Raw genomic sequence first — 16,576 nt, 5'->3', positions numbered from 1 at the left:
CACTGATTTGGTGAAAAGCGTTAACTGAGAATGTGAAAGAATAAGAAATGCAGGGGGAGGGATGGAGACAAGGAGCAGAATTGTTTATAAACGAGTACGCACTTTATAATGCCCAGGCTTATTGTAACAGTTGTTTATATATGCTTTCTCCTCTCTAGTTATCAGGGAATGTACACAAAGCAAGCATCCAGGAACCTAGATTTGATTATTACAGCCATGAAGTTCCTGATATTGACCTCAGTGAGTGTGAATTCCCTCATGTCATTGAAATTTATGACTTCCCCCAAGAATTTCGTACTGAAGACCTTCTGCGGGTTTTCTGCAGTTATCAGTAAGTATTTGCTGGTGTTAGGAAAGGTGGGATGAAATTTTCTTAAAATGTCTGCTGAAAAAGAACTTGTTTTCATATTTCAGATTACTTGAGTATCAAGTTTGTTCACTATTTTCCTCAGATCCATTAAAAATAAATTGTATTTAATTACTCTTCCACATGTTCATTAAATACAGGATAATTTTTCTAGATCCTATTTTAGTATTTAAGACTTCTCTTCAAGGTGATGGCTTCATCTGATTCTGATTCATGGTGCATTTAGCCTATTTGTAAAAGACGAAAGATTTATACGATCTGAAGAGAAACCAAAGTATTCATTTAGCCTATTTGTATTTATTATAATTATGTTTATACTTGAATATATATGTAAATTAGACATTTGTACATGAAAGTATTTCAAAAGGTTTTTAAAAAATGAATGTAAGACCTTATTTTGGTGCAAAAAAATTGAAATCCAGTGGTCTACACAAAGATTATGAAAAATTTATATTATGAAAATCCTGTGTATGGATTTTAAGTTTTTTTTATATAGAGGAAGAAGAGAGACAGAGAGAGTTTCCACCTGCTGGTTAATTCTCCAAATAGCTGCAACAGCTTAAACTGGGCTGTTCCAAAGCCAGGAGCTTTTTCTGGATTTCCTACATAGGTAGATGGACTAGAGCCATCATCTGCTGCTTTCCTTGCTGTTAGCAGTTAGCTGGTTGGGAAGAGGAATAGCTGGGACTTGAACTGGCACCCAAATGGGATGCCAGCCCTACAGGTGGATATTAACTGGCTAAGCTGTAGTGCTGGTCCCCTTTTTTACATTGTAATTCATTAGGTTAGGTGTTTGGTTTAAGATCACTCGGAGGTGCTGTAGAATTGCCTGGTTTTGACTCTTGGCTCCACTGTCAACTCTAGCTGCAAGCTAATAGACACCCTAGGAAGCAGCAAATGATGGCTCAGTAGTGGAGATCTGGATTGGGTTCCCAGCTCCTGCCTTCCTCTGATTCGGCCCTGGCTATTACAGGCGATTGAGAAGTGAACCACTGGATTGGAGTTCTGTCTCTCTGCTGCGCAAATAAGTAAAATAAATATCTTTTTAAAAAGTTTTTAATTAGTAAATTTATCTTTTAATTAAGTTTTTTCACAATGCATCGTGTGTGTGTGTGTGTGTGTGTGTTTTACTTGTCCTGTCTTTTTCCCTTCATTTTGGTTGATTAAGATTTTTTTTCTTGTTTGGCTTTCATAAAAATGATAAACTTTCTATTCAGTGAAGGCTCTAGATATTGCAAAATACATGCTCAACTTTTCATTGGTAATGTTAATATTTTTCCTTTTTTTTAATGCTTTTAGTTCCTCACTCTTCCCTCCTCATCTTATATACTACTGTAGCTACTTAATTGAAACATTTTTCCTTTTACATTCCATTTACCACAACTACTGTTTTATATATTCAGTATTCAACTTTATTTATTTTCTTAAGATTTATCTATTATTGGAAAGGAAGATTTACAGAGAAGGAGATGTAGAGAGAAAGCTCCCGTCTGCTGCTTCACTCCCCAAGTGGCTGCAATGGCTAGAGCTGAGCTGAGCCAAAGCCAGGAGCCAGGAACCTCCTCTAGGTCTCCCATGTGGGTGTAGGGTCCTAAGGTTTGGGCCTTCCTTTCACAGGCCACAAGCAGAGAGATCCAGGCTCATGCAAGGCGAGGATTTAGCCCTGAGCCATCTCTCTGGACCCAAATTTATTTACTTCATATGGTCTTCATTTGAACATTATTGTACCTCACACCTTCCCTGTGAAATCTCTTTACTTGCAGTCATTTTAATTCTGTTTCTGGTGTTTTTTTGGTTTCTATAAATTCTTCTTAATGGTGTCTTGTATTTAGTAGGGGTGGGGAATGTGCTGATTGACGTTTTTTAATATGAGCTAATAATTTTCTAGTACTTAAATGTTAATCCTTCTAATTCTTTCTAATCTGATCTGCTGTTACTTTTATTCTTAATTTTTCTTACTTTGTCACATTTGTTCCCATTTCCCTTATTCTCTTTCTATAGGAAATGAGAAAGTCAGCTATTTTTCCTATTACTTGCAGTCTTGTTTTTTTCACTCGCCAAGCTCCCGCCCCCTCCAACAGGCTTGACTCTGCATTCGCTCCCACTGACCTTTGCCATGTCCTTCTCTTCTGTTGTGCTGCTTCTCTTCTGCTCCCTCCTCCTTCTCTTTTCATTCCCTTCCTAGAAGAACATCTCTTGTAAATAGTACATTAAATACCTTCCCAAGGGACTTGTGAGGATTAATTAGTTGATGTCTATAAAATGGCTGAGAATGTAAAATACTCCCTGGTTGTTCTTTATGGTGTTATTATTGCCTTTAAAATTCATTGGCTTCTTCTGTCCTCCAAGCTGTTTTGTTTCATTATACCCATTCCACCTGTGTACGTACTGAGTATTTCCTTCTATTTCATGAAAAGCATTATGAGACAATTTGAAAGATGTTTCTTGAAAGCAGATTTTAAGAAATAAAATTGTTATCTTTTGTTGCAGAAAGAAAGGGTTTGATATTAAATGGGTTGATGATACACATGCCCTGGGAATATTCTCCAGTCCAGTTACAGGTAACCACCTCGTAATTTTCTTGTTCATTTCTTACCGTCAATTTTCTCCTGCAGCTTGTTCTGATTTCCTTTCTATTCAAGCCAGTTGGCATTTTATTCAACCAGCACATGTAATAGAAGATACAAATTCTTAAAACAGGTATTTTTGTTTTTTGAAAGGTAGAGAGAGTGAGGTCTTTCATGTGCTGCAATCCCCAAGTCCCCCAGCAGCCAGCACTGGGTCAGGCTAAAGCCTGGGATGCAGGATAGGAACCCACATATTTGAACCACTACCTGCTGTCTCCTGGGGTACACCTTAGCATTAAGGTAGAGTCAGAGGCAGAGCTGACACATGAACCCAGACACTGGGAAACAGGATGCAAACCAAGTACCCACCCCTCGATACAGATTTCTGATGCAGGTTTCTTTGATACCTGTGTGCCCCCTCCCCTTTTCATTGTAATCCAGTAGTATTTAGAGAGAAAACTTCCAAGGTTATTTGCATACATATCAATAAACAGTTTATGCACATAGATTTAACAGGATTGTGGGACTAGATCTTAAAAATGATTGCTATTTTTCTTTTTTCTCAGACAAATGAATTTGAAGTAACCGTTTTACTGGACCAGTGAAAAATTGTAGTATTCACCCTCTGTGTGATTTGGCCATCATACACACACACACACACACACACACACACACACACACACACACACATATATAATGGGGTTTTTTAAATAAGTACAGTGCAGAGACATTCAAAGAAACTAAATATGTTGGGATGTTGGTTCCTTACTGAATCACCTAGATTACAGATCTGCATACTTACTCTATAAAGCACCACTTGATATTTTAGATTGCATAGAGCTTAATGTTTCTGTCAGACACAAAAAGAGCCAGATAGTATGCAGACAGGCATGACTCCATGTCAATAAAATTTGATTTACAAAAGCGTATGTTTGGATGATTTGATCACAGCAGCGTTGTGCTTTCTGGTCTCTGATCTAAGGTAATCAGGACTTAGGACCAGCGTTGCGGTAAAGTGGGTGAAGTTGACTCCTGTGACACTAGTTTCAGTGTGGCAGCCCCACTTCCAATCCAGCTTCTTCCTAATGCTCTTGGGAAAGCAACAGAGGATGGCCCAAATGTTTGGGCTCCTGCCGTCCTCGTGGAGACCTGGATGGAGTTTCAGGCTCCTGGCTTTGACCTGGCCATTGCAGCCATCTGGGAAGAGAACTACTGGACAGAAGATCTCGCTCAACTCTGCCATTAAATAAAAAATAAAATAAATGTTATTTAAAAATCTTTACTTCAGTGGACTTTCAGGTATAGCAGTTGGGATTCTGGTTGGAATGTTCACATCTCATATTATAATGAAGTTCAGACGCCAGCAGGTATTAATTCCAGTTACCTGCTAATATACATCCAGCTGTTGGTGGCTCAGATGGCTGGGCCTTGGCTGCCCATTTAAAAGACTTGATTAAGTTCCTGGCCCAGCCCCAGATGTTGCAGGCGTTTGGAGAGTGGACAAATGAGAGCCCTTTCTGTTTGCCTATCAGGTAGCATTAATTAATCACAACCAAGTTGTACCTTACAGATGTTATCTTTAATCTCTTTTTTTGTTTTTGCTGTGAAAAAAAAAAAAAAACAGAAAAAAACCCCGCCTAACATCTAAGAAACATGCCAAGAAGTAGCCTCTAATTTTTCCTTTTGTCACTCCATTTCATGTATACTTTGCTGTATTTGTTCCTCTTTGCAGCTCGTGATGCTCTGGCTATTAAACATTCCATGGTGAAGATTCGACCCTTGTCACAGGCCACCAGAGCAGCCAAGGCCAAAGCTAGAGCTTTTGCTGGTGAGCCAGTAATCTGCCTTTTTTTTTTTTTATTAATGGTGGAGTTACTGTTGTGTGTGTGTTTTTTTTTTATCAGTTGTACATTGTACAGAGTTGTAAAGGCATTTTAGTTTCTTAAGGACAAAAAAGAAAAAATTCCTTGTTGAAATAGGGCATCTGAGTAGCTCCTTAGGCGGCGGGAGCACCAGCAGTGCCTGAGGGTGTTGCTACCTTGTTTACCTTCTGTTCGCTCTGGATAGAGTGTGTAAGGCTCAGAATGAAGCTGGGGGGTTTGTGCTTTGCCATGTTAATTTCCTCTGATCATCATCTGTATGTCTGTATTAATTACTGCTGATGCAGCCCTTGTTAGTCTACTTGGTATGTTAATTACTTGGATCTGGAATGCTTTCCCTTCCTTACTGCCACCTTGTCTCCCACTCAGAGTTCTTGCAGCCAGCCAAGGAGCGCCCCGAGACCTCAGCAGCCCTGGCCAGGAGGCTGGTCATCAGTGCCCTTGGGGTTCGAAGCAGACAGAACCCGCGGGACCGGGAAGCAGAGCGTCAGAAGCTGCAGGCAGCCCGGGGTAAGCCGAAGGAGTGTTGGTCTCCACTTTGTCCAGCATTCGCCAGAATATGTGCTTGTGTTGAAGGGGTGGGGGAAATGATATGACAAGCTGATTCCATTTTGTCATTTCCTGGAAATTTCCCTTATTTTCAAGCCTTATGTTCAGGAGGTTACCATTGCAGGATTTATCTGCCTGTTTCAAGGCATCATCCTAATCCATGCTCCTGCTGTTGTTTTCCAGGAGATCGTTTTTCTGCCTTCTCAGTTCACTCCTTTTTCTATGGGTTTTATATCAAACCCTGAGAAAAAAATTTCCTATGAAGACATAACAGTCTCCCAGAGAGAAAACATTATTTGCTGTGGTTTTACTGGGTTGTGATGTCACCATGATGGTTTAGACCTTAGGTGGAAGACAGATTAAGGAGAAGCCAGCAAGTGACAGTGGTGATAGAAACTGTGGGAGGTATTTTTGTCTTTTTTACAAACAATCCTGAGTTGTTCAGTTGGAGTACATTTAGATTCAGCTATCTTATATACTTATATTCCAGTATCTAAGAGTTCTCTGGAGATATTTCCACTAGTCCAGAAGCAGGGTTTTTCTTTCCTTATAATTTGAGGTTAAAATCTCTCTCTCCCCTTTTAAAAGGCTGTTGCGTTTGGGACGCAGGCTTGGCACTTAAGTACTTTTTATCAACCTTCAGGTTTAGACAGTCTCATTGCCTTAGCCCAAGATCTGTGAAATCTGTGAAAGCAATTTATTTTGAAAATTCCAGTTACCAAAAAGTAACTTCATTTTTCCATTAAACGAATTGAAGTTTCAAACTCCTTGTTTATTGCCGGTATAACAAAGCCATTAATACTTCCTGTCCACTCTGTTTTGGTGATAGCAGGCAGCTTGCAGAGTCTCGGCTGCACTGGCCAGATAACCAGTGACTGAGTGTGTCATGGCGGGTGCTAGAGTTTCACAGTTGAACCTAACTAATTTTTGAAACCTTAATGATTATAATGAGGCATTTTGACTTTCTAGTTCTGCACTCCAGGGTCTTTTACAGACTATCAAAACAGAAGAGGAATCCTCTGGTTTTTTAGGAGACTGAAGTAATCTTAACCCTTTATTAATTGGTTATCTCTAAGAAAATGATTACCATGTGATAACTCAGTTATCTTTTAAGTGGAAGGTAATGAGACAGTAGTATCTGTGAAGGCAGATGGGACTGCTTTTGCAGTACATTGAGCTTCCTTCCGAATGGCTGCATTATTGCCCGTGTCTGCACTGCAGTACTCCTCTGCAGGTCTCATCTGAGAATTCCCCTTTATTTATCTGGGGGCACGTCAGCATTCAGTTCCACTTTCAGTGTTTGCTTTAGATGTCTAACTCTACAAAGGACATTTTAGCAATGCAATTAAAATGAAGCTGTTGGTTGAAGAAGGTGCCCTATCACTTTTCTCAAGATGGCCTTTCTTTGCGACAGAGATGTGCTGTTGGAACTGAGGGAAAGTGCTTTACTGAGGAGCTCTCTTTGATCCTGCTTCTGAGGGCTCCATCCTCCGTATCTGAGAACATGCCTGTGGAAAATCTGCTGCGTGTCTCTCTGTGTGTCTACATGGAGCCCAGGGCTTCTCACTTAACGGATCCTGGGGAAGGAGGGATCAGGATAGCATCACGGATAGCATTTTAGAGCTTGGAATCAGCCTGCTTGGATCCACATCTTAGTTCTTGTATATAGTCTACTGTGTGACCTTAGATAAATGAGTTGCTGTTCAAAGCCTCCATTTCCAAGTCCATAAAATGGAAGTCAAGTGAGAGAATCCATGAAAAGATAGTTCCCTTCAGAAACCATAGGAATTCTCTTGCTTCTGTTTCAGGAGGACTATAGTTAATAAATAATAAATGCTAGCTGCCACAGTTTTCATTACTAATAGTAGCAATATCAACACGTGGTCCCTATTTTTCATTTCACTTTTTGTTTGAAAATTCCTATATTATTCTCAGCTCCGCCTGGCATTTGCTGAGCACCTGCACCAGCCTGTGGCAGGGACTGTGCTCCCAGTGATGGAGAGTGAGACACCATGAGCTCATCTCTCTCCTTAACACTTAGTCTAGTGGGTGTGTCTTCAGTAACAGGAGATGAGCCTCCAGTAGATATTTTGGTTTGTATTTCTCCTCCCATTTCAATCCTAGAATTTTTTTCATGAAAATATCTCAAACCGTTTATTGAGAAATCAGCACTAAGTGGTGAAAAAGGCTAGAACTTTTTTCAAAGCAGAACAGATATTTAAATACTTAGAAATTGCACTTTTATTATGCAACAGGAACCATGCTAGGCGTTAAGTATACAGTGGTCAACCTTGAACTATGATTTTGACAAATTTTTCTTTTCTTTTTTTTTTTTTTTAAAGAAGATACAACAGAGAAGGAGATTCAGAGAGAAAGGGCTTCCATCAGCTTATTCACTCCCCAAGTGGCTGCTGCAATGGCTGGAGCTTAGCTGATCTGGAGCCAGGAGCTTCTTCTGGGTCTCCCACATGGATGCAGGGTTGGTCTTGATGCTTTCCCAGGCTATAAGCAGGGAGCTGGATGGGAAGTGGAGTGTCTGGGACATGAACTAACACCCATTTGGGCTCCTGGCGCATGCAAAAGGCGAAGAGTTTAGCCACTGGGCTGTCATGCTGGGCTCTTGGCAAATTTCTTAAAACTTGTTAAGTTTATTTTTTATCTATTTTTAACTTATTTGTAATTTCACATATTTTATAATACAGATTTAGAAGCATGGGTATATTAAGGTGATTAAAAAGATTGGAAAAGGATTAAAGGCAAATCAGTGTCACTGTGGTGTTGATGTTGTGTTAGAGTTTTGTGATGGGTTTTTATCTTCCTGTTACCTATCTTTCTGTGGGTTATCTTTCTATTTTAGAGCTTTCTCAGAGAAGTTAAATAATTGGCTTAAGGATAATCCAGTTGATAAATTATGAGGAGATTTGAATATACTTCTTATATTTGAATATAAGTATATTTGAATATACTTCTTAATTGAAACCTATGCTTCTGTAATTTAGTAACCCCTCTTGAAGTTTTGAGATAATATATTTTTCCCAGCACTAAAGTATATGTGTGTGTATTTCTTCTTCTTCTTTTTTAAATTTCTTGTGTGTGTGTATGTGTGTTTGTATGTGTTTTAAACCTCCGGAGAACAAAATATCACAGGTTTGTTTTTTAGTAACCTGTACCAATGATTAGCATCTTTCACCATCCGATAGATCATATTTTTGCTTCATTTAAATATGTATAAAGTTGCAAATGCCTTGTTTATTACTAATATAAGCCCATTTCCTCTTCTCTTTTTTCTTACTAGAAATAGAGATTATCTGAACACTGTTCTGTTCAAAAACTTCATAACTACAAAGATCAAGACAAACCATTTAGGAATGAGAGAATCTGGGCTCCAATTGAGTTTTTGCCATAAACTACCTGTATGGTGCTGGACAAATCTGTTAAGCCTGTTTCTTTCTCCCATTTTCTTACAAAGTGAAAGTAACGATTACCTTACCTAATCATGGAAAATTTTTTGAGCACAACATAAATGATCATATGTAAAAATGTCTTTGTTTTACCAATTCATCTATTTTCTGTGACTGTTGGTAATTAATCGTGTTCATTTTATGAATGTATGTAGGAAGCACTGCTGCTTCCCTTCCATTACACATGGCAGCGGGTCATGCATTCTTTCTTGTTGAGTTTAGACGTGACCATTGCCAAGTGATAAAAAGTAGCAAAGGAATGGAAATGTGTATGCTATCCCAATACACATTAGTAAATAACACTTTATAATAACTTCCCAGGTTTTCTTCTACTTGAACAAATGTGCTGCCTATTACAATGTCAAGGACACAGAAAGATGCTCAGTACATCTTTGTTAACTAAATACATGAATGACATTGGTTACTTCCACCTTATTGACTATTCTTCACTGAAATTCCTAAGTTCTTGTGTTTTGTTTTATTTATTTATTTTTTTTTAGAAACCAGAGTTGAATACTACATGTGGCACATTCATAACTGTGTTTGGAACTTTGTAATTTGGGGGCAAACTATGTAGTACGTATTAGAAAAGAGCTTTCATAATAGTCCCCAAACATGAGGAAAGCATTTTGAATGTGATAGAGTATATTAAAATAGCAAGGAAAGTAGGAACCAGAAGCACAGATCATCCTTAAGTGCTTTGTATTTGACTTAATCATAAAGACATGTTTTTAAAGACCGAACTCAGGAATTTGTTAAGATTTTTCCTGTGTTCCTCTTACCCAAACACTTATTCTTGCCTAAAACTGGAGACAGATGTTACTCTCCCTTTCTCTCAGAATAAGCTACCCTCTCACTTTTAAAGCCTACTGTAATTTTATTTCATAACTTGTTTGCATTTTATTCTGTGGAATAAGTGATTAATTGCTTGGTTCTAAAAGGCCATCGTTTGAGTCATAGGCCTGAAAGGCAAAAGTGAGTAAACAGCTTGGTCACCTAGTTTGATTAATTAAATAACCAAGAATTTAAAAATCATCTCTATAGGATACTTAGTCAGCTGTAATAAAACAAATTGAATCACAGTTGGTGCTTGCTGAGATCCATGTTAAGTGTTCCATTATTTTGCCTTAAAGGGCACTGCTACATTGCTAACTCCTAATCTGGATCTTAGGGTGTTTTCTTTCTTTCTTTTTTAATTTTGAATTTTATGGTACAACTCCACGGGGGCGGGGGGAGAGGGAGGATATTTTCTTGATGTTTTCTCCTTTGATGTTAGAAGCTCCCTTCATTTTTAAGCCACATTTTCTTTCATTTTAGTTATTTTTTTTCTGATTGGCAATATTAACCCATTTTTTGTGTTGATTATTATTCAATAAATTTACTTCTCTTGCATACATCGAAGATGAAAATGTTAACCTTTAGACTACCCGACTAGTTCACCAACTACTGCTACAGTAAATAGTACATGATTTCTTGTATTAACACCCAACACATTGATAATTATTCTGTTATCAGAATGCCCTGTTAGGTGATATGGACTATATTTTCCTAGTATATTGGTGATTAAATACAAATACTTGGTAAGTTCATTCTAAAATTTTGCTAAAATTAAGAGAGTACTTAGATTACTTCTCTTTGATCTACCAAAGCTGTCATTTTATTAAAATAAGTCAATTAGATTAGTTTGGTCAGACTTGCTCTTCATAAAAGATGTTGATTATTATACTCTGGGTGTCTACAAGTGGGTTTTGTGATGTTTTTCTTAGATAGACAAGTACATTTTGCAAATCATTGGGCCAGTGTTGTGGTGCAACAAGGTAAGCCACTGCCTACAGTGCTGCCAGTTGGAGTCCCAATTGCTTCACTTCCAGTCTTGTTCCTTGCTGTGCCCTCTGAGAAAGCAGCAGAGATGCCCAGGGATTTGGGTCCATGTGCCTCATGGGAACCTGGATGCGGTTCTGGACTCCTGATTCGGGCCCAGCTCTGGCCACTGTCGCCATTTGGGAAGTAAACCAACAATTGAAAGATCTCTTTCTGTCTCTTCCCTCTCTCTGTAACTCTACCTTATGTATAAATAATTTTTTTAATGAAAAGAATAGAAAGTTGTTGGTTTACATTCCTTTTATCATCATTTTTTAAAGCACAGCACCACACTGACCTTTTTTTCAGTTTTCAGCAGTTTCTGTTCCTTCAGTGAGAAGTGGTAACTGACTTTATTGTGATTTCAATCCACCCACTTAATGTAGTCATTTCTGTTGATTTATTTATGGTGCCGGGAAATGAAAGTCTCCAGGGCCAGCTTAGGTGAATGTTTCAGGTGAATCTCTCTATGCCAATGCAATTCTTCTTTAGTTCCTTGTCCTTATAGCTGTTGTTGACTTTTTTTTAATTGTCAAAGCTAAAGTTGATAGATGCTTTTGAAATGCAGTCTGTCAGTATTATCTGCTTCCCTTTCTCCAACAGCATGTTTCTTTACCGTCAGTCAATACATTTTTTTCACTTTTTTTAATTCATTTTCTTTGTAGATATTTTCAGATGCCAAAATAGTGGAAAATATGCTGTTTAGCAATAAAGAATCTGGGTTCCAACTTCAGTTCTTTCACTGATTTTGTAATATTTGTCAAGTCACTAACGCGTCCCAAGTTTCTTTCCGAGATGAGGACAGTGTTTCGTCCCACCCTGTATTTCTCTCTTCATGTTCTATGTTTTGAAATGTGCTCCCACGTTTTTACTATTTGTATTGTGTGTGCTTCTTAATTTGTCTCTGCTACTACTAGTTTTCTCATGACTTGCCACTAGAATTTCCTCTTATGTTTATATATATTTGATAATAGAGCTACCTTCTTTTATTAGAAAGGATTAGCACTAGGATAAGAAATGTTTCAGAATTCTTAGATTCTCAGATTTTAGGATGGTAATATGACATCCCTAATAAGTATTTCATAACACCAAAACCAGACACATCAACATTAAAATTTCTGCAGACTATTCATTCACATTGAACAGGATATCTGAAGATTATAAATAGCCTAATAATCTTGGATGTGAGCGTCCCACCACAAATGTGTTTGGGCCCAAAGTTGGGAGGAAAAACCTTGTTTTCAAAAACTCATTTGACTGTGGCATTGTTGATTATGGGTCCTGTCCTGGAGTTCTTTAGTTTTCCATATTACCCTACAGACTTGTCTCCAACCTTACTGAAAAATTTAATAATTCACTTTTCTGATGTCTTCACCTTTCCTTGGAGTGCAGAACCAGATTTTTATTGATTTCATCAAGAGTTGCCTTCACATCTCTTCCTAAGTTCTTTGTGTTCATAAGATCCAAACCACATTGCCTTCCTAAGGGAATCCTGGAGTCCTTTAGCCAAGGCAGTTAACTTTCACATTGTCCCCTGGAGAACCCCAGCCCAATGCGAGCCTTTCTTAGAGCTCAGTCACAGGGCGTTACATTAATCTGTCTTGGTTGGCAGCTGGCCTACGTGCCCCCCCAACCCCTCTTCCATTTTTGTCTCTCGTAATTTTGCTGCTATATTCAGCTAATGCCACAAGATGGTGCCCAAATAGCAGCAGATTTCGCTCATATTTCCAAGTAAGTCAGCTAAGCTTCCTGAGCAATGTCTTGGTCATTAGAATACAGGCAGTAATAGTTCAGGAATGTTATAAGGAATTCAGTTGATAGGGAACAGTGTCAAAATAGTGTTAACTCTAAACTTTGATTTCAATAATCCTCCTGGTTCATGACAAGGTCTTTAATAGACATCAGTTTGGAACAACAGTCCTTCAAAGGAAACATTTAGGTTACAACAGACATGGTGTCAAGATAATTACCAACCCTGAAATTAGAATTGGTTTTGTGGCACCTAATGCGCTCCTGGGCAGCTAAACCATGTATGTTCTATATTTTCTTAGGTCTTGGTGAAAATGTTAAATGAAGAACCAAGCTTCCATACTAAGAATTTGGATATGGATTGCCCAGATTTGTACACTTCTTTTTATTTTTTCCTTCATTGGAAATTTGTATTCCAGAATATTCGTAACTCTTGAAAGTACTCAGACAAATATAGAAGTCTGGTTTGCCTCTGAAATGCTTTTTCAAAAAGATGTAACAGGGAGATGTAAATAAGGCTTACTGGCTGCTATTTCCACTTGAACAATAAGATAGCAGAAGAATATTAAAACATACTCTTTGGAAAAATCATAATAATAAAAATACTCTTGATCCTTACTGAAATATTTATAAGGATCAGTAAATGAACAATACTGAAACATGAAGCATTTTAAAAACAATCAATACAAATAACGTATCAGCAAAACTAGACTAGGTCCTACAGGATTCTGACTTATTCCATATACTTTTAATTTCTATTAGTTCTACAGCTTTTTTATTTTTAATATATAATAGTAAAATGTAAAGATTTACCAGTAGTATTGATTCCACTTAGAACACAGTGGGAAAGTTGAAGACATTAACCCTTGGAATTAGGTAAGATGAGTCCAGGATATTCACCTGTCTCATTATTTAAGTTGCCTTGTTAATTTGCTAGTTGTGTGAAACGCATAACCATGTTTAAAACTTCTCTTTGTTTACAGAGAGAAAACGATTGGAAGCCAAGCAACGAGAAGACATTTGGGAAGGCAGAGACCAGTCTGCAGTTTGAATGTCACCCAAAGAAGGAAATAATTTCATGATTGGAAAATGTTTTCTTAGGCTTCAGATGAGAGGATCTTTCCAGAGCTCTGTGCACATGCAGGTGTGCCCATTATAGAGTTGAAAGTGATGGAGCAAAGACTGACTGGGTATATAAAGAAGACAGATACCTGTCTTCACTCCTAAAAGCAGTTCTCTAGAATGTACTACTGTGGTGGGAGTGGAAGGGAGCTGTCACCCAGGGAGAAATATGGAACGTTTGGCTTCCACGAGTCCTCTGGACAGTGTAAGTCATGTTAGCATGGTTCACCAAGATAATCTGGAAGAAAAGCAGAGAATTCATATCTGCAGTGATGGGAGAGTCAGGCCCCACACAAGGCAGAACCTTCCCTAGTATCTCGCAGAACTGAAAACAGCAATATGGGGCATAGGAGGGGAGCAAGTAAGGAACATTCACTACAAAGAGAGAGAATAGTGTATGGTGGACATGGGATACACAGAATCTGCACTGCCAGTTCCAGTACGCCAAAGTCGATGAAATGCAGCCGATGTGGGTATTTGGACTCCAGCGTCTGTATTGAACTAAGTGTCTGGGGCTGCCCAGGCTGCATAGCAGCTAGTGCCAGCTTCATTACTCATAGTAAGCCAACCTTGGGAGCTGAGTGCCAGTTTCAGTTTAAACAGTGACATCAGGTTGTAAGAAGGAGACATTAAAGCCCATTTTATGATGTATACACCTCTGATATGTGTCAGTCTTATCATTTTCACAAATAAGAGAACAGTTCTCTTCCTGCCTTACTAAACCCACTGAGTGGAGAGCTAGTCATCTCCCTGTTCCAGCACATACTGTGAAAGTGACCGCTCCTGGATGGGTATGTGGTAGCTCCTCTCCCCTTATCTTTTTGGGCACTCCTTCCCCAACCTATTGCCTTTTCCCATCTCTGTCAGGTCTTAACATCCTGCAGAAAACATGTGGCCCACAGAATGTTCTTGGTATGCTCTCCATAGCCTTGCCAGAGTCACCTGGCAAGAAGCATCAGCCCATCCGTCGTAGTGATGAGCAGCCAGGATAAAATAAACATCCCTAGGCAGCGAGAGAGACTTCCTGAAGGACATGGACAAGTCAGAACCCCCAAATCAGCCGCTACCCATCTCATATCTGCATCCTCAGTATTTGGGGAAAGTAATTCTGCACTCAAAAAATGGCAGTGCTAGACCTTCTGTGCTGAGGTGGCAAGAAGTAGTGTCCCACTCTTAAACTTGGGCAGGAGTTTCATGCTGTGATTTAGTAACCATGACTGATGGATCATCAGCATTGCTTATAACATGGGAGAATGGGGCTCAGCTCAGATATTCCTCAGCGGACCCCAGACTTGGGTCTTAGTCCTGACCCACCTATTCCTGCTGCTAGTCCAGTCTGATAGGCTTCTCACTGTTTCCTAGTATTCTCATCCTTGGTCAGTTCTGCCAGCTTTTTTTATTCTCTTTTGTTGCTTCCATGTCAAGCTTGGGGGACTAAATAAGTCATTCTGTTGGTTCTCTGTCTCTATAGCTAAGACCAGGGCCCCCTCTTTAGCTAACAGCTGCAGAACTTGTGCTCACTATTTTCATAGAACAGACTTTGCTATCATAGGTAGATGTCTTGGGCAGTATGGCTGCATTTGAAAGATAAGATAGGGAGCTGCAGCATGGCTTCATAGTTAGTGGTATACCTCTGATGTAAACCCTTGTTCTGTTTTGATTCTTCTACAAGTCTAACAGTGGCCTTGAGCAGCGATGAAGAGATGACTGTCCCTATCACTTCCCCGAGATGGGGCTTCCCCCCTCTGACTGTATTTAGCTTTGAAGAACATTGTTGATGGTATACATAGTCCCAAGTTTATTCTCCACATTTTTAGTAGTTCTCATGATTTTGCGAAATTACTTTTATTATTTTTATTTTCATTCTAATACTCTGTACCAGTAGCCTGTTCCCCTTTTCATTTGATAATCAGCAGAGAATGCTCTTTAGTTACAGTCTCCAGTAGTTTGGGTTGATCTACTGGAGATGAGACAGTCTACCCAGTACACGTTACCTCAGGCTTGTCCAAAGGGGAACCAATCTGGCCATATCTAAACCCATGTCTTCATAAGCTGACTTAGTTGGAAAGTGTCCAATAGCTGTTCCTGGCTCCATTGTGGGATATCTAGGAAGACAGTTAATACAGTCTGCTGGTCATGTAACATTTCATGTACATGAAACATCTAAATCCATGATCACCTGGAATTTATAGTAGAAAGGCATACTCCCCATGAATCCTAATATAGAACAGAGGTAGGTTAGGCTTCTAATGAGTTAGTGGAGGTTCCTAGCATTATAATGTCACAGACTAAAGTATGCAAAGTAAAAGTCTTCTGAGGTTTTGGGTTCTGTTTGGGATTTGTCGATTGAGATTCTGTTAATATCCCTCATCTGGTGGTAAGCTCTGCCAGCCGTCAGTCTTCCCATGGTCTTCCCTTCCAACTCAGAGGTATAACAGCACAACCTTTGTGCAGCTTTTTCCAGGAATTAGAACTGGCTGCACCCATCAGACGTGAAGTGGGCAGCAAGACTGACACCAGAGCTGATGGCTCTCTGCCTGGTCTGCTTTTTGTAGCCCTCTTGGAAACCAGATCCAACGAGAAGCTGAGGGTAACCTCCATACCCAAACCTAGTCAGCTCTTGCCACACCTCACCCATGAGCTGCGCCTCCCTGCACAGGCCAGTAGCTGCATGTATGAGTATAATGTCGTTACTGTTTGGAAGGTGTTTGCTGAATCCAACAGGAAATCAGTCCTTCCCTTGTTTACCTAAACTGCCATGCCAAAATATAATGCTTCATTTGCCTAAGGAAGGAGATGAAGAGTGAGAGTAGGTAAAGGAAAAGGGAGAAAGCACTCCCTTGTATTCATAGAGGAAACCCTAAGAACATGTCTTTTTTTTTTACTTCCTAAGGAAAGGGCAATTCTTAGGATATGGGGAGGGGAATGCTGTTATGAAGTTACCTGGTACCCTTCCTTCTGGCTTTGGAACCTCTGTTACAAAAGTTTCCAATCCTTAGTTTTCACCTTTGTTGTTCTTAC

General features: G+C 39.2%; 1 protein-coding gene across 2 annotated transcripts in view; it reads left to right on the top strand.

The window, feature by feature from the left end:
• Positions 1–16,178, top strand: part of R3HCC1L (R3H domain and coiled-coil containing 1 like) — a 57,637-nt gene extending 41,459 nt beyond the window's left edge. For both annotated transcript variants that reach the window (XM_040992346.1, XM_040992347.1), the window contains exons 3-7: positions 159–331; positions 2,858–2,928; positions 4,667–4,762; positions 5,184–5,324; positions 13,417–16,178. In XM_040992346.1, the coding sequence (XP_040848280.1) occupies positions 159–331; positions 2,858–2,928; positions 4,667–4,762; positions 5,184–5,324; positions 13,417–13,484 (549 nt within the window). In that variant the 3' untranslated portion in view covers positions 13,485–16,178. The remainder of the gene's footprint in view (positions 1–158; positions 332–2,857; positions 2,929–4,666; positions 4,763–5,183; positions 5,325–13,416) is intronic.
• The last annotated feature ends 398 nt before the right edge of the window (positions 16,179–16,576 follow it).

Source organism: Ochotona curzoniae, unplaced genomic scaffold, assembly GCF_017591425.1.
Source record: "Ochotona curzoniae isolate NIBS_2020 unplaced genomic scaffold, NIBS_Ocur_1.0 contig_66, whole genome shotgun sequence".
Taxonomy (NCBI): domain Eukaryota; kingdom Metazoa; phylum Chordata; class Mammalia; order Lagomorpha; family Ochotonidae; genus Ochotona; species Ochotona curzoniae.
This window is presented reverse-complemented; position numbering and strand designations above follow the sequence as displayed.